At 40.1% G+C, this 22,740-nt stretch overlaps 1 protein-coding gene across 8 annotated transcripts in view; it reads left to right on the forward strand.

Moving 5' to 3' along the window:
• Positions 1-22,740, forward strand: part of dmd (dystrophin) — a gene marked incomplete at its 5' end in the record, with an annotated part of 195,686 nt that overhangs the window by 121,475 nt on the left and 51,471 nt on the right. For all 8 annotated transcript variants that reach the window (XM_035677552.1, XM_035677560.1, XM_035677555.1 and 5 more), the window contains 17 exon segments: positions 971-1,146; positions 1,689-1,836; positions 2,250-2,375; positions 2,916-3,065; positions 3,189-3,287; positions 3,745-3,844; positions 4,518-4,687; positions 5,000-5,117; positions 6,350-6,561; positions 6,837-6,991; positions 7,786-7,972; positions 11,824-11,996; positions 12,118-12,274; positions 13,931-14,042; positions 15,588-15,856; positions 17,066-17,212; positions 22,173-22,236. In XM_035677552.1, the coding sequence (XP_035533445.1) occupies positions 971-1,146; positions 1,689-1,836; positions 2,250-2,375; positions 2,916-3,065; positions 3,189-3,287; positions 3,745-3,844; positions 4,518-4,687; positions 5,000-5,117; positions 6,350-6,561; positions 6,837-6,991; positions 7,786-7,972; positions 11,824-11,996; positions 12,118-12,274; positions 13,931-14,042; positions 15,588-15,856; positions 17,066-17,212; positions 22,173-22,236 (2,563 nt within the window).

Raw genomic sequence — 22,740 nt, forward strand, 5'->3', positions numbered from 1 at the left:
TTTCCCCAAAATGTTAAAATATTCCTTTAAAGATAACAACAGAAAAATTGAAAGCTTTCCATTTCCTCATGTCTACAGACCTCAGTGTGGCACTGTTTTCTACCACTACAACACTAAATACCTTCATTTTCTTTTACCTTTATTATTCCATTAATTTACCCTTAAATAATGATGCAATTAAAGTATGTTAAATAGGATTTTATAAATGAATTGTAATATCATCTGCACAGTTTATTGTTCAAACAGCAACAAACTTATGGTTAATTTAAGCCATAACCTATAAAGAAAAACTCTTAAAACTTACAGAAAACCCATTAACAACCGAGTGAACTACTGAATTTGCACCCTAGCTGAATTAAGGTCCTTAATTATGGTTCAATTAAAGGGGTGTGTAATGTTATTTGAATCTTACCCTTACAAAAACTGTTAATTAATACAGGAAAATCTAAATAAATGATCATCATCAATTTGCAGCTGTAAATATTGTAACCATACTCCCAAACTTTATATCACCTTAAATGTATTATTGGATTTGTTAAATACTTCAAATTAATGGGTAATTTGGGGAAATGGGGAATGTCATCTGTCTCTTAAAATCTACTTTATTAGTTAATTAAGAGAATTAGTATTTTCCTTCACAAATTAATGGACAAATGAAGTTATCTCTGGCTACAACAGCTAGCACCTTGATTTAGATTACGGTGTTCGCGGGCAAAGGACAGATTCATTTAGGGCATTGTTGTTTGAAAGTGTACCAAAGACAATAAAATACATTACGCATTTAGATTTGTTTGACAACTAACAAAAAAAAAATGTCTAATCCCAAATTTTATCCTCACTTAAAAATAGATATTTGAACTTGTGAGGACCATGTTTTCTGTCCAGAATGCAGGTGAGCCCCACCGTGTGAACACACAAACCAAACAGTGAAACAGCTAATCACCCACTGTGCGTGTGTGTGTGTGTGCAGGACCTGACGGAGGCCATACCTATCCAGGAAGTGGTGTTGGGCAGAGTGAACTCTGCAGGAGAGGACATCAGCCAGTTGAGCACACCAGACGATGCCTCGCGGCTCCGAACACAGCTCAAATTACTCAACACTCGCTGGGCTAACGTCTGCCAGCAGCTCAACGAGCGCAAGAGGAGGTGTGTGTGTGTGTGTCTGCAGGTCATGGATAAACCATGTTTTTCAGAATTTGTCTATGTATACAAATAGTGTTGTCGGGTGTCCACATTAGAATTTGAATTCCTTTGTTGTTGAAATTGTTAAACATAATTACCATGTTACATTTTAAATAGGTTAGATTTCCTGTAATTTTCATCATTAGCTGTTCAACCATATTACAGCAAGAAATTGTGTTTACATTCAGTGTTTTTCACCAAAGCACATTGTTTGTATCCTTGCAGTCTGTTTAGTGTATAATGCTATTTTTTGCAGCCCAGCGATGATGAGATGAGGAAGCAGTGACACAAAAATACATTATATTTTCAAGGTTTTTGTGAGAATCCATGTGGAATTTAAAGTTTTGTTTTACTCCCGGCTTCAAAGTGAGACCCACTATGCCCCTGTTGTGAGCCTGTGTGTGATTGAGGACGCGGATTTTGCTCCATAAGGGCATTCCTGTCTCCAGAACGTGTCTCACCCTCTTTTCCTTTTTCTCTTTTGCGGCCACCCTCCTCTCCTGCAGGTCTGCAGAGGCGCGTACGGCGGGTGCAGAGCTACAGGAGAATATGGGTTCGATGCTGGGCTGGTTGGACAAAGCGGAGGGCGTCCTGGCCATCCCTCTGCAGCCTGCAGAGCCACAGCACATCAGAGACACTCTGGGAAAAGTCCAGGTACCATTAAGACAAAACAACAGCAGTTACATTGAGATACTGAGCTCTGTGTGTGTATTTGCGTACCTGTGTGGGTGTGTGTTGTTCAGTGTAATTTAATTTAGCTGCTACAGTATCATATTGTAAATGGGTTCTTGTTTATTAGCTCAGCTTTGAAAAAAACAATTGCATTTGCTTAGCTGTGTGTGTGTGTGTGTGTGTGTGTGTGTGTTGGTTTGTTTAATTGAGAGAGTATTATGATTTCCAATAAGAGGCTATAATGTTCCATTCTAATATTCAACCTTGAAAATATTGTTAGTGTGTGTATTTATTTGTGTGTTTACATCATTTGATTGAAAGAGTGTGCCCTACATTGAGCTGCTGCAATGATTTCTTATTAAATTCAGCCTGTATGATTTGTGTGTGGGTGTCAGGCACATGTGGAGGAGCTTCCTGCCAAGAAGGCGGCGATGGAAGATCTGAACTCCAGACACAAACAGATAACACTTCCTGCTGACAGACAGAAAGACATCAGGATCATCAACACTCGCTGGGCTCAGGTCAGCAGCTACCACTGTGAATACTACAGCTAACAGCACGCCAGCGTTTTGTAAACAGACATCGATCTTCACTCATCAGAACAAGGCTACCCCAGGCTAAAACCATGCCTCGTACATCATGATGTTTTGTACTGATAAAGGTAATGAACAGCCGTGGCTGCTGATGGCGCCCCAGATACTGAGGCCTTCTGTTTATACACACAGAATTTGTCCGGTTTCTTCGAGCCGGGTGTGCAGAAAGGAGCCAAAATGCTGAGAACTGAGCAGTCATAAATGTTTTGCAACTAGTGGAGAAAGTATTTACATCCATTATAACACCAATTTTATCAGAGAAGTAAACATGCAGGGCTCTCATTGTTATTGTGTTGTATTCAGACTTGTGTTAAATTGGTGTTAAAACCAATAACATACATTCGAGAAATTGGTTTTAATATTAGCTCCTCCAGAACCACATCATACAACTGTTGTATACAACTAGTACTCCTCATACTATTGTAAATTGTTATATGCCTGAGTAAATCACAGCCTGTCTTTGTTTAGGTGTCCCGGGCTCTGCCTGAGCGTCAGCTGGAGCTCGAGGGTCTGCTGATGGAGCTGGAGAAGCTTCAGGGTCAGGTGGACGACCTGTCAGCCTGGGCGTCCAGCACCAGAGCCAAGCTAGAGCACAACCCAGAGGATCCACCACCCAGGGTATTACTGCTATTTTACCATATGTACCTTCATATACTGCCCAGTTTTGAAATACATCATTTTATGAATAAAACCCTTTTATACAGTATACTCTTAGTTAGTGTTGTCTCTTTGTTTCTCCAGCTCATTGAGGAAGTGCAAGTCAAACAGCCAGAAGTGGAGTTTGTTTTGGAACGAACCGATCAGCTGTACAAGGACAGTCCCCCCAGCCAACCAGACAAGGTGAAGAAATCAAACATTATTTCAGTGATTTATCTGTTGACGGGCACCAACAACATTCTCGTAGCATATTTTGCTTTGTCATATGCTGCAGACTGTTTGTTGCGGAAGCATTTTGTGCCTTGTTTTTTTTACTACGTTTTCTTTTTGATGATTGAAAAATACATTTTCAGTGTTAAATATGCTTGGCTGCTGTATTCCTCTGGGGAATAAAATAAATATAACACTTTTCTCTTTCATCTCACAACAAGTTCTGCTTCAAATATTTCATCAAATCCATATTATGTACTTCATTAATGTATGTCAGAGAACATTATATCTTTTGAAGATCAAAGACGCTCAAGCATATCTGACTTGAAAAAGTTCTGCAGAGATCCTCAACTTGCCGTATCAAAATAAAAGCCTTTGATTGCATTTGTCAACACTGACTCTGACTTTGTGTGTGTGTGTGTGGCGATAGGTGAAGTATGCCAAGCTGAAGGAAGACTGGACTGTGATCCTGGAGCTGGTGCAGCAGCATAAGGAGAGGATGGCTGCTCTGCTAGTGGCCAAAAAAGCCAGTAAGACAATCATCCTTAATAAAAAACACTCAGTGACTGAACATGGAGTTCCAGTCAACCAACACACAGAAGCCCTCAATCACACAAGCAAAGATAGCATAACAAACAAATAACATTAACATGAAAATATAAAAGCATTTAGGAAATTTCTGTGGTTTGCCTTCTGCACTAGTTGAGAGAAGCTCTATAGAAGCTCCCTCATTCTGAATATTAGTATTAGTATGTATGAAAATCTACTAAAATACACCAGACCCTAGATGTCTTTTGTTTGCGTAAAAAGTCAGTACAGGATTTATAAGTATAATTAATCATCTGCAAGGGTCATAAAAATCAACCCTCTTTCATTCAATGCCATCAGTCTGCCACATATTAGCTGTTAACAAGTGCCACACTGAAACTCTAAATGCCACATCAACCTTATCATCAAAGCACTGATCGCACTGATTCTAATTTGTGGAGCACAAAAAGAATTCCCTTCATGTTAATCTCCTCATAAACTCTCAGTAATTCTGTTTGTTTCACAGAGAAAACTGTCCTGGGAGATTAAGTTAGACAAGGTCTCTGTTAGTCTTCGGTTCACAAGTTTTTGTCCAGGGATAGCACACAGATTGCACAGGTACTACAAAGTCTATAATACATAGATAAATTGTTTGTGTGTGTGTGTGTGTCCCAGATGAAAGTCTGACAGGAAGTTCTCAGCCTGAATCTGCAGCGCTGGCTCAGTTCAACAAGTCCTGGGCTGAGCTCACCGATTGGCTGACCATGCTGGATAACATGGTGCAGAACAAGCGTGTGGTGGTGGCGGACCTGGACGACATCAACGACAACATCAGCAGGCTCAAGGTCAGGACCTCGGAGATCGCCGTTAACTAGATTTAGAGCACAACAACACTGAGGGAACTGATGCGGTTCAATGGGCTACATGAAAGTAGGGCTGGGAAAATATTAGTGTACTGAAAGTTGGCCAACAGATCTTTGTAATTAGGATAAGAAGTCTGATTAATGTACGTGGCAGCCAACATTTCCAATGCATTGAGTTATAGTCCAATTAAAAGTGTGTTGTGTGTTTGTGAGTCATTCTTACTTTTAAAGTGTACTAATTAATGTGTTAATGAATTACTAATTTACAATTTTTTTCTTATTGTGTGTCTTCAGGCGTCTCTGCAGGAGCTGGAACAACGGCGCCCCCTGTTGGAGAGACAGGTCACAGCAGCCCAAAACCTGAAGAACAAAACCAGCAACCAGGATACCCGCAACGCTATCACCGAACGCAGTACGTCATACACACACACACACATATACACATAGATTTACTGTGCTAGCATCATTTCATGTGAAAAAGACATAAAGCTGTAATTTTCCAAATGAAAGCTATGAGATATTTGGACAAATTTATCCACATATAATTGGTGACACAAAATAAGAGCTGATTTGATCACAGACTTATAAATCAATTTATCTGTCGATACAAACATGTCGCACACCATTCCCATATCTGCATATTACTTACATATGTCACACCCTAATGTATGCAGGATGACCACTGTTGTCTTACTAAAAGAAAAGCAGTGCTACATGCAATGCAGAATCAAGCACTGAAAAAGCTGTGATTGTAGACTTGCATGACAGGATATCCGCTACATGAAGCACATAATATATCTATATACATACTAATGCAGACTACATATGGAAATGAGCAACAAACAACGCCTGATGCCAGGCTTGCTCTCTCCCTGTTTCTATGTCTGATAAAACATTGCTGCAGATTTAACACCTGCTTTTCCCAGACATGAAGGAACGCCTTAACGGATAAGTCTGTAGATATTCAATATTTTTCTTCTTGGCAACAAATCAAATGTGCCGAACCAAACCAACAATGAATGTATCCTTCCAACGAGTGTTATCTTCTTCTTAATATCATCTTCCTCTGTGTCATAAAGCTCAATTATTGTCCAAAAACTATTAAAAACACATCAGTGAGCCACACTGTTGCATTGGGTGACATGTTCCTTCATCACCAGGAACACACACTGTAGTTTATTTTGACTTAATCCCACATACACTGTCCTGCTGCCACAAATACTCCAAATGTGGATTTATCCGGGGGATTTTTGTTGTTGTTGTTGACCAAAAATATATTTCCAGTCTTATCCATTAAAATAGATTGCATGAGCCTAAACAGCAGCCAGCAAAAGAAGGGCTGCAAATACACAATAAATATCCGGCATAATGTCCGATTATGATTCATGCCTTTTTGAGTGGGCTTTTTATACTTTTTATTTAAGTCTCTGGTATCGGTTGGTAAACATTTCAATACTTACTAGTCTGTGTAGAAATTTAAAGATATGAAAGTTTGGTGGCCTCCAATGATAGTAATCAGAAATGACATGGCAGCTAAGGGAAGCGTGTTGCATAATTAACAAACAAAGAAAAGTGGTATCTTGCATGTTATTACTGTAATTTAAAAGAAATGTTTGAAATGTTTATTTCTTTCTGTCATTGTAGTTGACAGACTTCAGGCTCACTGGGAAGACTCTCAGACCAAACTCTCCGACAGGACGAAGCAGCTCCACAACGTGCTGCAGGACTCCACCGATTGGCTGGATGCCAGAAAGGGAGTGGATCATCTCATCAAGCGGGCCAGTGAGAGGTTGGAGTCCTGGCAGGAGATCACGTACACGGTGGAAGCACTGAAGAAACAAAACGCCGAACTGAAGGTTGGGCTGGACATCCACTCCACTGCATGAAAGTCTCAAATGTTGGCACGCTCACATTTCTATTTCGTGTCTAAATGAGCTTTCTAATTACTCATACTTTAGCTGCACACCCCGTTTTTCCATCTTCCATGTGACATTTATAAACAGATGGCTCAAAAATATGATATTACTCGTCCTGCTGGTGACTAAAAAGACATTTCGATGGTTGAGAATGAATCATCACATTTTACTTTAATTGTTTTACTACATTTTCCTTCACTCTCCTCTCTCCTCAGCTCTTTGTGAAGGAGCTGCAGCAGTGGCAGGGCCAGGTGGATGAAACCAACGCACTTGCTGACAAACTGCTGACTCTGTACGCCAACGACGACACGCACAAGGTCACCCAGGTCAACGACAACATGGTGGCCACCTGGACGCACATCAGCAAGCGGTAATGACACTCATACTTACTGTACATAAACACAATATTACAACTTGTTGAACAGGGGACAGAAAGTCTCCAATAGGGTGTGAGCCCATTCCTGAAGAAATAAGAATGGAAGCATTTCATACCATTGATAAAAGATTGCTTATTGTAGGGATGCTGGACCAAGAGTGAGAAAGTGACTGTACCTGCTCGGCCCACATTTATTTTCTCTTTACATAAAAAATTTAGCTCTGCATGGAACTTTTAATATTAATTTGTTTTGCAGATAATGCAGTTATTTTATACCTGTGGATGCAATTTACAAGAATCTCACATCTATTTGCAGTTCACTGTGGTTGAATCTGCCATTATTCCCTGCAATATTTCAAAGTGATCTGCTCTCAGAAAATACGAAAAACTATGTTGTCTTGTTTGTCAGACGCCAACCAAGTTTTTATTGTGACACAGCAGCCGTAGGAAATGTTTGGTTAGCATTAGCAGTAACTTAATCCAGCTCTAATATGGCTGTATGAGAGTGGACAAACAGTAATGCTGGATTACATGTTGCATCGCCTTCTGTCAATCCCTCTATGTGTGTCAGTTTGAAACCAGTGCAGAAAGTGAACGCTAATAATGAAAACTACTATGAAGAGAGATAATTACTGAATGTAAATACATTAAATGGCTATTGTTAAAACGAAAAGCCAACCATAGCTCTCCATATGTCGATGGAGTTGGTGTTTGTTTTAACACTGCCCACATATCAGGCAGTTTTCTTTAGTAACATTTATCTTGTCCTCGTACGTGTGTCTCTCCAGTGTTTCGGACAGGGAGGCGGCTCTGGAGGCAGCTCTGAAGCTAATGCAGCAGTTCTACCTCGACCTGGAGAAGTTCCTCAACTGGCTGACGGAGGCTGAGACGACATGCAACGTTTTAATAGATGCCACTAACAAGGAGAGACTGCAGGAGCAGCCGGCAGCCAGGAACCTGCTGGCACAGTGGAAGGTAGGACACATGCAAAAGGTCAGGTCACACATATTAAGATGTAACTCGGTGACCTGGTTGTTGTGTTCTGTTATTATAACATATATTTTCATTGCCGCTCTAAATCTGTGTCACAGTGGTTTTGGTGTGAAACTGAAAAAGCTGAAGCATACATAATCAAACACACACTGAATATTGACTGAAGTCAGTGCATACAACAGCTGCATTATAACACAGTGGTAGTGCATTTCTCATCTTGAATAATGGACCTTCTGCTGGAGATTGATTAATTTAATAGATTAATAAGTCCAAGCGAAGTCATTTGGAAGTCTGGTGAACTTCTCACACTGGCTTTTACTGTAATATTCCAGTTTATTGTCCATGTTATCCACTTTTTAGCATTATTTACATAGAAAGTAGGAGCTGAACTTTTCAGACAGTGCAAAAATATGAGAGAGAATATAACTTTATTGTCCACCGGGGTGGAAATTTGTCACTCTCTGGAGGTCACAGTGGTGAACGGGAGGTGGTGGGTTGATCAGTCGTACATCTGAAACACAGAGGGACAGAATTTCAATGATAATGACGGCATCCAAGGATGAGTGGCTCGAGGACCCTAGATAGAAAAATCACTGGGAAGATATGGTGATTTCGGAGGTGTGAATGTAGGGCCTTTGACAGGGTGGGAAAGCTAAGGTGACAACGAAGAGGAAATAGCAAAAAATCTCCCAACATAGAGTGTGAGAGAAAAGATCTTATTGAACTCTCACCAAAGTTTCATTTCTGTTTTTTATGTTTTAGAAGAAGCATATTTTCACACTGCTTGTGTGTAGACTACCATTATTCTTACAATTTTAACTACTGGTTTTACAACTCTTTATAGCTAATGCCAACCACCCATGACAGTTTTTACACCTGATGTAATATAGAGCTTTAATGGAGCAAAGCAAGGGATCCATTTCATGTTTGTGCCGTCACGAATAAGGATTTATTTCAAACGGAAGAAGCAGAGGATTTTTGGTGGATCAGCCGAAGAAGAAAACAGCAGCACCTGCAGAAAAAGATGTCATAGTCCTGCCCACGCTGTTTGATTGACAAGTGACATCAGTGATGAAGAGAAATCAAGAAAATGAAGATGTTGATGCAACATTATGTCATATGGGCTCTATAAGACGTCCACTACATTTGCAGTTTTTGACCCGGAGTTGAAGACACTCTTCCTTGACTCTCTGCCCCGGCTGGTATGACAGGAATGCTGACATGGCAACATGAAGAGATTTCATTGGCCAGTCGGTGCCTGGCAGACAAATGCAAAATCCCCCCACTGCATTGTGGGTGTTGAAGGGAAGGCTCTGTTCTGTGAGAGAACATATTTTGACCCTCGGCCCTCACCCTGCACCCACACACTTTCTGGTGGAACGTCGTGCGCACACGCACACAATCACATTCTGTAAAGGAAAAACACATGCAGCATTTTGGAAATTTTCAGATACACACCGTTGCAAATCTATGCCTGTGCACACTTCCTTTTCACGCACAGACACAGCTCTCTCAGTACAACAGCAGCACTGTATGCAGAGCTGTGATAGTCTTCTGTGTCCAATTATAATGGCGTACGGCAACGCGGCGTAGCATCCAGAGAGCGCACACACACTCACGGGCTACAACACTGCACGCAGATAAGGTTTAATTGGAAAATGAGCGCACTCATCGTTTTATGCACCCTTTCAAGTTCTCTCTGCCTCTCTCCTCCTCTTCTCTCACTCTCTCACCCCCTTTTGGAACCTGCTCTGACTCACACTCTCCAACTCGTGTCTCCCTTTTTATGGGTAGCTAACTCTCCCTCCATCTCTCTATGACACTCCCTCCCTTCCTCCTCATCTCCAAATCCCTCTCTTTGTCACACACACACACATTTAAACAGTGGGCATTCTTGTGCAGTCATATTGGGAGTTAATCTTGAGGGAATAGAAGAAGCAGAAGATGCTTGACGTCTAGTGTTTTGGGATTCCAGAGTAAAGTTTTGAGGATGCTGCGCAGGAAGGTCTACCATGTTCAGGTTGGGAAAGAAAATCAAGTACTGTTCTTTTGCAAATAAGCATTGTAATCCTAAATTAGGGCATTTTGCTTTTGGAAGAATGTTTCATCTATTACAAAAATGTTTAAAATACTAACACAAGATAGTGTAAGCATGTGTTTGATTTTCATTTAAATCCACCAGTTTGGTCATCAGAAAAGTTCAATGAGATATTTTACTGTTTCGATTTGACGGGAACTTACCTTGTGGACAACCGTACTGTTCATATAAACTAGGAGTCTAAAAGTAAGCTGATTCTGCTCCTCTTCTGAGGTCAACTGAAGGATAAGTACGCAAGTTTTTTCACTAAAATGTGATAAAAATAAGGCGCGAATAAAAAGTGAAACTATCAATTTAAAAGGCAGACATCAAAGTTTAACTTCATATGAAAGTACAGCACTGGGATTGACTCAAAGAGATCAGAGAACATTTAGATCACAGGAGAAACTGCAGGAAACTTTCTAGAGCTACATTTAATACATTAGTCAGTCTAATACTGCACTCCACCTTCGATGTCTTCAGTGCTTTCTGTTTGTTCTATTCTTGTCCGTGTCCTGTTCTTTGGTGCAATGACCCATTTTCCCCCTCAGGTATCATTAAAATTTCATGTTATCTAATTTATCTTAAAACTTCCAGCGAGTGTTTTATATTCTTTTACAGGATGTTTTTCCTCTTTAAGGACATTTTGAGAATTTTGCAGACGCATTATAAAGGAAAAAATGTAATGCATTCTGATATCATCAAGTTGCAAAAGAATGATAGTAAAGTAACAAATCTGAGTGAATAGAACAAAAGTGTACACCACAGATTCAGCACTACACTCCTGTAATATTGTCAAAAACAATGCAGCAGAGATACCAGAGATACTTTGCCAAAACCTGACTTCTACATTACCTACAATGCATATCTTTACATTTCAAGAGCATTTTTGCATTGTGACTCCCTTGTGCATAGTTAGATCATAATCCTGCATGGAAATGGAAAATAAATATTGTGCTAATTACAACTTCAAACCTCATGTCAATTAAATTACATTCATACGGTGTTGGAAGATGGATGGATCTGTCTTTTTGTGTTACAAAAATTGAAATACCCAGGTAAAATATGTTTGTATATTTAAAATATTCTTTAAGACGTGGGAATTAATTCAGTTAAGACTTGTTTTTTTACTTAATGTAAGTAATTTTGTGGCATGGTAGCAGTGCTTGGGTAAAGGTCTGCCCTATTAAAGGCACTGGCATTTCATTTCACTTACAGATGCAGCAATAACTGACAGAACATTTCTTCTTCTCAACTTGCTGAACCTTTGGTATTCTTTTGCACCACTCCTGAACAGGAAGTGTTGACAAAAATCAAGCTTTATTCCCGTTTCACTCTGTAAAGTGAAAAGTGTTTTTTTTTTTTTTTTAAAGTACTCGCAGCGTCTCATCAGGAACAATGGAATGGAAAGAAAGTAATGGATCGCACATAGGTCGGACCACCGCTGTCACAGTTACCAGCTGATTCCAGGCTGAATAGTACATTTTGACATTTCAGTGCTACAAAAGGTTCCATCCACAATGCATTAAGTCCTGCATTATGGCTCAATCCTGGTGGTTGCTGCTTTTAGAGAGTAAATCACTCTCTCAGATCCTGATCCCATTACTGAGCACTCGAGCAGTAAAAAAAAAAAAAGAGTTCCTGAAAGATGGCTGCTATTACCAAGAAAATGAAGTGTGTGTTCTAACAGAATTTACTGCTCCTGCTTTTTCCATTGACTCTTACGGTGCGTTTGTGTCTGCATGTGTGTTACCAGGACCTCCAGGCAGAGATTGACAGCCACACAGAGCTGTATCACTCCCTGGATGAGAATGGGAAGAGGATTGTGACCTCGCTCGGGGACTCAGAGGACAGCGCGCTGCTCCAGAGACGTCTGGACAACATGAGCCAGCGCTGGAACGACCTGCGCAACAAGACCCTTAGCATGAGGTGAGGGGAGGCTGGGGTTCTTGCAAAAGACAGCAATGGAGAAGCTCAGTTTTTTTTCCTAGAGAACCATTGAGTTTATGTAAACCAAAAGACACAAAAATGGCTGTGTTTGTGTTTCAAGGGCCCACCTGGACTCAGAGATGGCCCCGTGGAAGAGGCTCCACATGTCGCTGCAGGAGCTGCTGAACTGGCTGAGGCTTAAAAATCAACAGCTGGAGCAGGAGCCGCCTGTGGGGGGCGACGTCCCTGCTGTGCAGACCCAACTGGACACACACCGGGTAGGAGGAAATATACATACCATGTGGGACACAGACAGACACACTGCTTGTCTCTGCAGCATTTTTGTTGAAAAATGGAACTGCGGATTCTGGAGTTGTTTGTGAAGTTGGGCTGAGAAGATAAGACATGTATATTCACTTTCTGTAAGGCACTGCACAAAATGTCGGCCTCTGCATCAAGTATCTATTTCCCCATCAACTAAAGCAGGAACAATCTGGATCTTTCTAGTTATTAGTAACTGAGTATTATCTCCACTAAAAATCATCAAGTGGCTTTTAGTTACTGTTTATTAATTAATAATAATTAATTGTTAATTAGCGCACATCTTCTCCAGAGCAGAAGTGATCTAAACATACACACCTGATTGTCTGTGCTGCCACAGTTAACCAAACCATTATCAAGAAACCAATCGTAACACCTCCTACCAACTGTTATATTATTTTGAGATACTGGGAGGAGGTTTCAGTCCCCTTCCTCACCCTATTTCCATACAGTCCCTAATAATAAGCATACAGCTTATCACAGAAATGACCTGAAATAGATTGGTATTTATCCTTCCCGAAAGTGTGTGAGTCACAATAAAAGAAAACTCTTGTATAAACATTCAGCTCAATGCCAGTGCAATAAGCAACCAATAAAACGAGCCTGTTTGATACCTCTGTAATAAAAAGTTTTGTGGTTTCATTGCAAAAGCAGCCATTTATGTTTGAGGCAGACTTCATGTCTCTCCGACTAACATTATGCAAATCAAAGGCTCGGAATAAATGGAATATTCGTACAGGTTGAATGAAAAACCCATTTTGAGCACCATTTTATGCAAAAAAGCAAGATGATTGGCTCTGCTGATTTGGTCATTTCATGTATAAAACTACAATGTTTCTGCAAAATGGTGAGTTCTTGCAGATACGCATTAGGAAAAGGCTTTTAGTCAAAGCATTTGACAATGAATGTAGACATGTTTTAGAATAAGGGCCACTCAGATACACGGACACTTGAACAGTCTTTGTGCATTAATCTACCCATGCAGACTTTCTAATAACAACCTTTTCAACATATCTTTTATTGTAATTATTAAAACATTTGATTTATTATACATCTTGCAAAGGACATTTTGTTTATAAATCTCTGCAGCACCTATCTCACCTATCTATCATTGTGTCTCTACTGGACACTTAAGCTTTTATATGTTAAGACCCAAAACTGAAATATCCCAGGGACCCAAGCTCATACATTAAACATAATATGTACATTACACTACTGTCATCTTCATATTACAGAACAAACATGCCCAGTTCATGACAGACACCAAATACACGAGAGAAAAAAGTAAACTGAAAATGTGTGACTGAAAGAAATATCCCGGTGCTGATTTGTCAAGCAGCTGCAGTATGAGACACAGATTAATCTATAAACTGCAAGGAGAATGGACGCATATCTTTAGCTTCAAATTTTCTTGGTTGCAAATTTTGAGAACTGGTTGTCATGGCAACGACATTACACTTTTTGTTGTTTCTTGTGATGTTTAACGTGGCACAATACACTTCCACAGCAAGACTGACAGGCATGAGAGGGAAAAAAGAGTTAACACAAAATATAAGTAATTAAAGCAGATACTGATAAGTGCAATTGAACTAGTTGTGTGTTTGTTGTCACAGGGCTTCAGGAGGGACATGAGAGCTAAAGAGCCAGTTGTGATCAAGGCTCTGGACGATGTGGGAATCTTTCTGTCTGAGCTGCCCCGAGACACACCGTCACCTGAGCAGAGAGGTAACACACGTCTGCAAAATGATTAATTTCAGACAATTCTTCATATAGGCTCTCCTCCAGTTTTGTTAAGATTGTCCCCCTTCAGCACTTCAGACTTGCTTTGATGTTTTTCATGTTAGACGGATAAAGCATGTAAGCAGCATAAGCTCTTTTGTAGCCTCAGATACATTTACATTTGAGCACACCTTGTACCTGCCATTTAAATGTAGAAACTGGAATGTAAATAGAGGAAATAGCTCATTAATTAGTGACATTTTCTGCCAGAGCAGCGCCGTGATCAGCTCTAACACTTCTTAGTCCTACATAAAAGGAAACTATGAAGTGAATTTAACAGATCTGTCTCCTGCCCAGACATAAAGCTCCTCTCGTCTCTGACTCACACAGTGAACTCTGGACCCTAGTAACAGCCTGGTAACAACCACACATGGAGGTTAACGCACACACTTTTCCCGCAGCACCTTCTGCACCATGGCAGCAGCCCGGTTACCACGCCAATAGAAAACAGTTGAACTTTAACTCTGGCCCATTAAACCCATTCAACTGCCAACTCAAACACACTCAGAGAGCAGAGAAAGAAAAGGGTGAACTCCAGCTGCTAATCACTGCCGCACTGAGGGAAACGAGCACTCACGTCCTCTTAGAAAGTGATTCTGTCACACTGACACACTGCTTTTGAGTGTGTGACATTTTGCTTGGTTTGAATTCATCCTAAAAGAGAACCCGTGTCTCCACAAACAGCCTGAGTGGGTTGACATATGAGTGAGACAGTCTCTCAGGAGCCCGTCCTTTTTGTCACAGCTACTGCTTGTGCTTTCGTTTGCTTTAAAAGAGGCAACATGCTTTTAAACTCAAATGGCCATGTCTTAAATTGCAGCCGAACAGTGGAAGAACTGTGCACAGGTGAAGACATTCAATGATCAATCACAGCAGGACTTCAAAAAAAGCAAACAAAAGATATGACAAGAGATTGAAAGATGCTGTAGGGGCTTCAAAACGGTCATGAAAGTGTGTTTCTCTTTATGAGTTTTCCAAGAAAAATTGTCAGGCACAGCGGCCACGCAGTAAAAATACGACTGCTCCTCTCCTTTTAAGTAATGATATTTTCGTATGTAGCAGCAGACATTTTCTCCCTACTAGAACATGTATTTCCACACAGACTTTAGATGGAATTAAAGTTATTCATTTCATCTACATTTATCCCCACAAATCTTTTTTAGTACAAATGAATAGATTTTTAAGTTTTATTTGAACACAACGATTAATCATAAGGGGCTTAGTTGAGGAAGGATTATTTGTATTGTAATGTATTTATTTAAAGATCCCAAAAGCCTATTTTCTCACCCAGCTTTTTGTTAATGACATGAGCACAATATTTCCTGCCAGAGTTAGAACAATTTTGGTTATTTCACATGAGCGATTTTGGTATGTTGCTTATACTGCTGGTTTGAAATGGGTTGGGCTCAGTTGTGTTGAGTTCAGCAACATTTGAGTTGAGTATATGTTTTTTTCAGGAATTAAGACAATGGTTTTGTTCATAACCCTCAGATATCAGCCCGGAAGAGCGTGCCCAGAATGTGGGTCGGGTCCTGCGAAAAGAAGCAGATGATGTGATGACTAAATGGGACCGGCTTAATGCCGACTCAGTCGACTGGCAGAAGAGGCTGGAGCTGGTTTTAGATCGGCTGATGGAGCTCCAGGAGGCGGAGGACCTCCTGGACGGACAGCTGAGGCAGGCTGAGATGGTGAAGGATGCGTGGGAACCTGTTGGTGACCTGCTGATCGACTCGCTGCCGGAGAACATCGACAGAGTCAAGGTGAGACTGAGTGACAGTAGCCAAGGTTTTGAGGCTTTATGCTAAGTTAACAGGCTGCTGATTGCTTCAGGAAACAGACATGAAAGTTATAACAATCTCATCAAACTCTAAACATACCTCCCAAAATGTTTAACTGTTCTTCTGAGGAACTCTGGAGCCTGGTGGAGGAACACACTTAATATACATGCTTAATTGAAGAGTCCATACTTTTCTTGCTATTCTAAGATGTGTGTGCCATTTGATTATGTATGGGTCTAATACAGACTTAATTATAGAATTACATCCACAGTTGATGATGTGCATATTCATGAAGCTTATAAGAACCGTCGCTGCTTGATTTCAGGTTTAATTTGTAAGAGTGACATCTGCTTAGATCAGCTCAGGTGATTGAAGTTTACTTTCTTACTTCCAAGAGTATTCATTGAAACTCTATGAGAAAACTCTCTTGACCACACTGATAATTACTGAGAAACAGTAACAATTAAAAAGCAGAAAACTTTAAAAAATAGTAAAAAATTAAAAAGAATAGTCAGCAGTAATTACTTATTGTAAATTGTCTTAAGCTCAATGTTATGATCCTTTAAGACCACATCATGAGACACACAACGTCAACATCAGACAACATAAGACCTCCAAACTGAAAAAAGTCCCCTTACTGGCATTATTCTGTGTATATTCATTTTTTCTTGAATGTTCCTGACCATGTCAGAACTTGAGTTTATGTTAAAGAATAGGACCATCTTTGTGTTTTGTGCCATAAGCAAACTTTTTCCTGTGCCATCAAGCTATCTAGCAGGCAACTCATCAACTAACTTAATATAAGCTGCTAGTCTTCTCAATGACTTGTCTTATTTGTTTGTAGTAAATGTATCAAGGTTGAGAAAAATAATTAGATAATGATTCATTGGTGTTAAAATGCTCGCACAGCACCTTTAAAACCATATATAGTCATAGATGTACCACCGTTCATGTTACACTGGTTGCCATGATGAAGGCCCTTCATGTTGCATTTATCCTACTTACTGTAAGTGTCAGTGTTTTACATACATCAGCAACCATTAAACAAGCAGAAAAAGTGGAGTTTACATGATGGATGCATCTGTTTCTCACTGTTAGAAGAGCGGAGGTGAGAGACTCTCTGTGTTTCCCATTTGTCTCACCACTGTAAACAATGCAGCACGACAAACAACCTGTGTGTGTGTGTTGCAGGAATTCCAGGAAGAGATTGCTCCGATTAAGGATGACGTAACACACATGAACCAGTTGGCGTCCACTTTCGGGCCACACGACATCCAGCTGTCGCCGAGCAACCTGGAACGCATTGATGATCTCAACACGCGCTGGAGGCTGCTCCAGGTACACGCTCGTGCACACACGCGCACCGGAAATCTGCAGATATACATATACTGAAAGTCAACAAAGATGCACATAAACTCATGCCAGGATTGACAGTTGCACACACTTCAAATATACTAAATTATTCAAACATTATTAAGACTCTTCAGCCAGTTTAATCAACAAACATTGTAGACCTGTCTTTTTATCTTTTACTTTTGTCCTCTGAGGAGGGTTTTAGATGCCAAGACCTTTCATGTTGGAGTTAACTACGTTTGAATGGTGCTTCTCTTGAATTGAATGATGACTTTCAAGTAGCATTCGTTCAATTGTTTCAAAGCATTTGGCGCAGAAGTGATAATTAGATTTGATACTTTGATTAATATTTGTTAAACTAGTGTAGACTGTAATCTTTACTTACATATACTCAGTCTCTATATTATATATTGAAGTAATTATAATAGAATTATCAGATTTTAGTGATTATAGTTTTTATAATGTGTTGGTAATGATGTCTTACAATCAATATGTCAAACATAATTTTTTCATGTTAGATCCAGTCGTTGCCCGTGTGTATCTGTGATCATATGAGTGTGTGTTACTTTATGGGTTAAGCTGTAATAAGGACAAAAAGCACACACACATTACCATGTGTAGGTGATCAGAGGCAGCGCAGGGTGTGTCTCAATCAGTCTCAATAAACCCAGTGGCAGCCATGCTGGAAGTCAGACAGTGATTGTTACCGGGGGTGACAGATAGAGCCAATCTGCTGCCAAAGAGACGCAACTAATGTTGAAGAGTCCCGGGCGGGGATGGGCACCATGGTGACACCACGGTGACGGGACCAGACGGCCGGCCCCTCTGAAGTTAGCACCTGACCAGATGCTTGCACACACACACACACACACACCTTTGTGTTGTAGTGAAGGTGAGAACATCAGTGTAGTTGATGTAGATAGACAGAGGAGAGTGAAAGATGTGGTTTAGGGTTATATAAGAGACAAACTAAATTGGCCTGTATTTATCAAAGTCCTAGGACCCTTGCAGTTAACTTACAATACTATAGACTCAACTTGGGAATAAAGGCTCCTGTATACTCTGTCAGAACTGCTTCAGGCGGTCGACAGTACACCGCTATCCCCGTATTTTAACAGCACGACACGTACAGTAGCCATTGAGAGAGGCTCTCAATTGATCACATGTATGCTCAGCCAAGATTTACCTTGCCATATTTGCCATGTCGTCGTTCTTTTTAAATATCTATATATTTTTTTCTTGGTGATATGTTATTCTGCAAAAATATATGTAATTTTATTTGTGTGAAATCTTTAATATCTCCAGTAGCAATTAGTGTGAAATTAACAACAATTTAATATATTTATAAAAATTCAGATATATGAAGAGAGATGAAATAATAGGAGATTAGCTGAAATGAAAACAAAAAGAAATCCAAACTTGAGCTCAGTCAGCTTTATTCTTGTTGTTTGCGCCACTGACGTATGCAAAAAAAAAGTAAAGAAAAAGTAGTGCTCAAACTTTTTCTAGGCTGCCCCCCTTTAGAAGCCGATAAGGGTTTGCACCCCACAATTTTTAGCAATTATTAACAATGANNNATGCCCCCCCCCCCCTTGTGTAAACAGTGGGGGCAGAGAGCCACTGGTTTACACTGATAGTGTATGCATGAGCTGATATAAAATGGTAAGAAGATAATTTGGTATTTCATTTGGACAGAAAAGAGTATTTAACTGCCAGCTTTTGAAAAGTCAGTTTCCATTGCAGGTGGTTCATCGGGAGCAGAATGTTTGCCCGGGAATTTTGGCACCACTTTTAATGGCAGGGTTGTGGATAGAAATCTGTGTGTGTGTGTGCGTGCAAGCATTGCCTGCTAATGTGAGTGTGTGCGATTTGTGTTTTCGCTTTCATGTTTTCTGCTTTAGTTAATGTGCCTTAAATTTTAGGTGAGTGCTTGTGCATTTGTTGTATTTGTGTGCAAGTGTGTACGTGTGTGTGTGTGTTACCTGCACATTCAGGTCATTTTAGTCTGTTCACAGTGTACTTTCGTACCTAAAAGGTCGAAGCTGATTGGTCGGCGCAGGGACACAGTGCACTCTGAGTAATTGCGACAAATTCCTCCTCAACAATCCCACTCCTCTCATTTGTACAATTCTGATTAGGTTACCGTGGATACGGGGAAAAGCAATTCAGGCAGAAATGGATTGGGTGAGGTGGACTCGAAGGTAATTTCATTGTTCGGTTTCATGTCACATCGAAGAGAAAAAAAAAGGACTGGTCATCGCTGTCATATCTTCTTGTCATATCTTAATTTTCATCTGTTCTTCATCTCATACCATGACACACATACACACACTCTCCGGACAATGTGTCATCAGTGGCCTTCTCATTTGGGTTGTGGATGAAAGGCTGGATGGTTAATCAGCCAATCTGTCCACTCAGACTGGATAATAACCCATCTCAGTCCCTCAGCTTCAAGACTTCTATCAAAGAAAGTTGAGACGCCTTTAAGCTTCCAATGATAGACTTTTTTACTTCCTGGAACAAAAATCTGTCGCTAATCAGTGTCTGCCAAAGCCCTGCATTCCGGCCAGAGCTGCGTGTGTTGCCTGGGAACATTAGATCATTGAACATTGTGTCAGGAAGCATCAGTGATTATAGACGCACAGCGGCTCCTCCGGGGGACGTTCAGGGCGCAGCTAGCTGGCAAGTGTTGGTACCGGACTGAAATCATGCCTGCAAGCATCAGCTGGCTTTTTATGTGAATTATACATCACATTAGAAAGGCTTAATGGAAGCAGCAAGTTTCCTCAGTATTGCCTGTAACGTATTCATTCTCGCGTGGGCTGTAAAATTTTACAGTTTATGCAGAAATCGGGTTATAAACATTGATAATGAACGTAGGCTTGGTTCAGTTTCACAGTGCCACAGATCAGAAGTGATTTGGGGCATTCTGACCTTTATATGCCATCCTCTCAAGTTGTGTGAGGATTTGTTGGTCCGAATACAGACAAATAGCATGTCTTGATTTTCATCTTCAAACTGCATGAATTATGGCTGATACTAGCTCACACCAATGTTATGGGCAATGTGTCCGTCGGTTCTTGTGGATACAATTTCTTGGATATGTTAGGAGGCTAATTTACCACAGCTACACATCTATGGACTGCATTTATAGTACTTTCATCCAGAGAACCCATGCAGGCACACATTACTAGTGATTACTTTGTGATGTGAATGCTGTATTTCTACTGTTTACCTCATGATTGTCAAGGCAAAAGATAAAATAGTTGGCTCTGTGATCAGTGTTGTAAACTCCTGTTTGTGAGTTTTATAAAATGTTGTGTAGTGTTTTGGTGTCTGATAATCCTTTAGATACTTAAATCTGGTACTCAAACTGAACCTCCTGGATCATATTTCATGTCTCAGTGGTACCTTAAGCAGCAAGCGCCAACCTAACTTCTGGTAAATGTATTGAGTAGCCCATCAAGCGACCTTCGTCAGGTATTTAATATAGCGCATGACAAGAAGCTTGCGTGTGTGTGTGTTTGTATACACATATATAGGCAACCCAATAAACCAATTTGTGTAAACTTTTTGTCTAGCAAAATATTATTTAGTTAATTTCCTTGTTTGCTTTGTCCTATTAATCTTAATTATTATTGTCTCTTAATTATTGTCATTATGATAATTAGTGTGTATAAATAGTTTTAGCTGTGTGGTTTGTAGGGGGCCATAAAGATATGTTTTCTTTACCCCTGCCCCTACCCAGGTGTTATAGTTTTTTACAGATGTTTTTAAGGACTGGCTGTGGTTCTGTGTGAGTATTTTTTATATAACACGCCTGACTGAAACATGGCTATTCAGTAATGTTACCATAAGTGTTGACAGTGTTCAATAGTTGATTTTGATTACTTGGACATCATTTATTCCTATAAAAGATCACTGTCCCTTTATACTGTTTGTTTTTGAGGCTGTATGTTTTGTATCTTGAGCTGAGGGGCTTTTCATGCCAGTAATGTAGCGATGCTTCCATAAATAATATTATATTGTGAAATCAGTGCCAACAAAAACAGCCCACAATTCAGGTGTTTAGATTTGGATCAATGACGAGATAAGAGTTTGCAGTTTAGATGGGAATCTGTGAGCCAAGAGACAAGTGTGTGTACCCCGGTGGGCTTAGCCCCGCCTCTCTGTGTGTACCTACAGAGCCGTGCTGATTTGGCACAATTATCTCAACTCCATCTAGATAGACAGCTCATTCAGAGCTGAAGGAGACTCACAGGAGACTGCATCCTCTCTAATTCCTCCACTACAAATTCAATTATCTTCTCCATGCTTGTCTTTGTGTCTCCTCCCCTCCTCTTCCTCTCTCTCTGCCCATCCTTGTACTTCTCATTACTCTTTTTTTGCAAGAGTATATCATACAGACATACATATTCATTATGGCTGAAAGTTTTCTTTCTTTATTCCCAGGATTATATTCTTCTTTTCCAGGGAAACAGGAATTTCTCGCCATAACCTGTGTTTGATTTTAAAATACAGAACTTATAGATAGATTAATTTACAGAGTAAATTGTATATTCTGTAATATTTTTTTTAAATAATATTTTAAAATAATACAAGAATCCAGAGCTGCACTACAATGCCAAAACACAGTAACTTAAAGACTTTTTTTTGCATATTTTTGATCCTATGAAAAATATGATATATACACATGTAAAATTTGCAGTAACTCAACTGCACTTTAGAAACTGCCAACTAAATAGCTAAAGCAAGAGGTATGAGTGAAATCTAGCTAGTATTTAGTAGTATCTATCGTAGTCTAATCTATCTATCTATCTATCTTATCGTATTATCTATCTATCGTATCGGTATCTAGTCTATCTTAAAAATTCCCTAAATCTGAAATTCCCTATCGCGGTATCGTATCCTATTATCTAAATGCCTTTCCATCTTTGTCCGTCAGATCTCCATCACAGAACATCTAAAGCAGCTGACAGACGCTCACAGGGACTTTGGCCTTCTGCACGGTGAGTAAAACACACCCGCACACAAATGTGCACACTCACCTACCTGCATTCATCAGAGCGTTGACAAGATACTGTGTGTGTGTGGTGAGAGAGAGAGAGAAGAGGATAAGACAAATGTGTTAAACAAAATGGAGGAGACCGACCCACCTCCTTGACAGGCATCTCAGTGGCACTTAAATAAGTGGAGCGTGTTAGCGACGAGAGAAAGAGTGACACAGCGCTCAACTGTCAGCGGGTTCACTGAATAACTGAATAAGTGGATGAGAGGAGAGAGCATTTAAAGACTGTCATCATTGTTGGCTGCTCGTCGAGCGTATGATGGGGGGGTGGTATCGATCTGTTACGCAACCTTGTTTTTCTAGTTTTCATCACTGAATTCAGTATGAGACCCAGGCACTTAACTCGATTATGGCCGAGGCTCTCATCCGCGATCACAGTCACACATTTGATGAAAGCAATAGATGAAAGTCCCTCATTGATTTTTGCATTGAATGAAAAATCTCT

The sequence above is a fragment of the Morone saxatilis genome, unplaced genomic scaffold (genome assembly GCF_004916995.1).
Source record: "Morone saxatilis isolate NCDOM2014 unplaced genomic scaffold, NCSU_SB_2.0 Contig6, whole genome shotgun sequence".
In the NCBI taxonomy this organism is placed as follows: Eukaryota; Metazoa; Chordata; class Actinopteri; family Moronidae; genus Morone; species Morone saxatilis.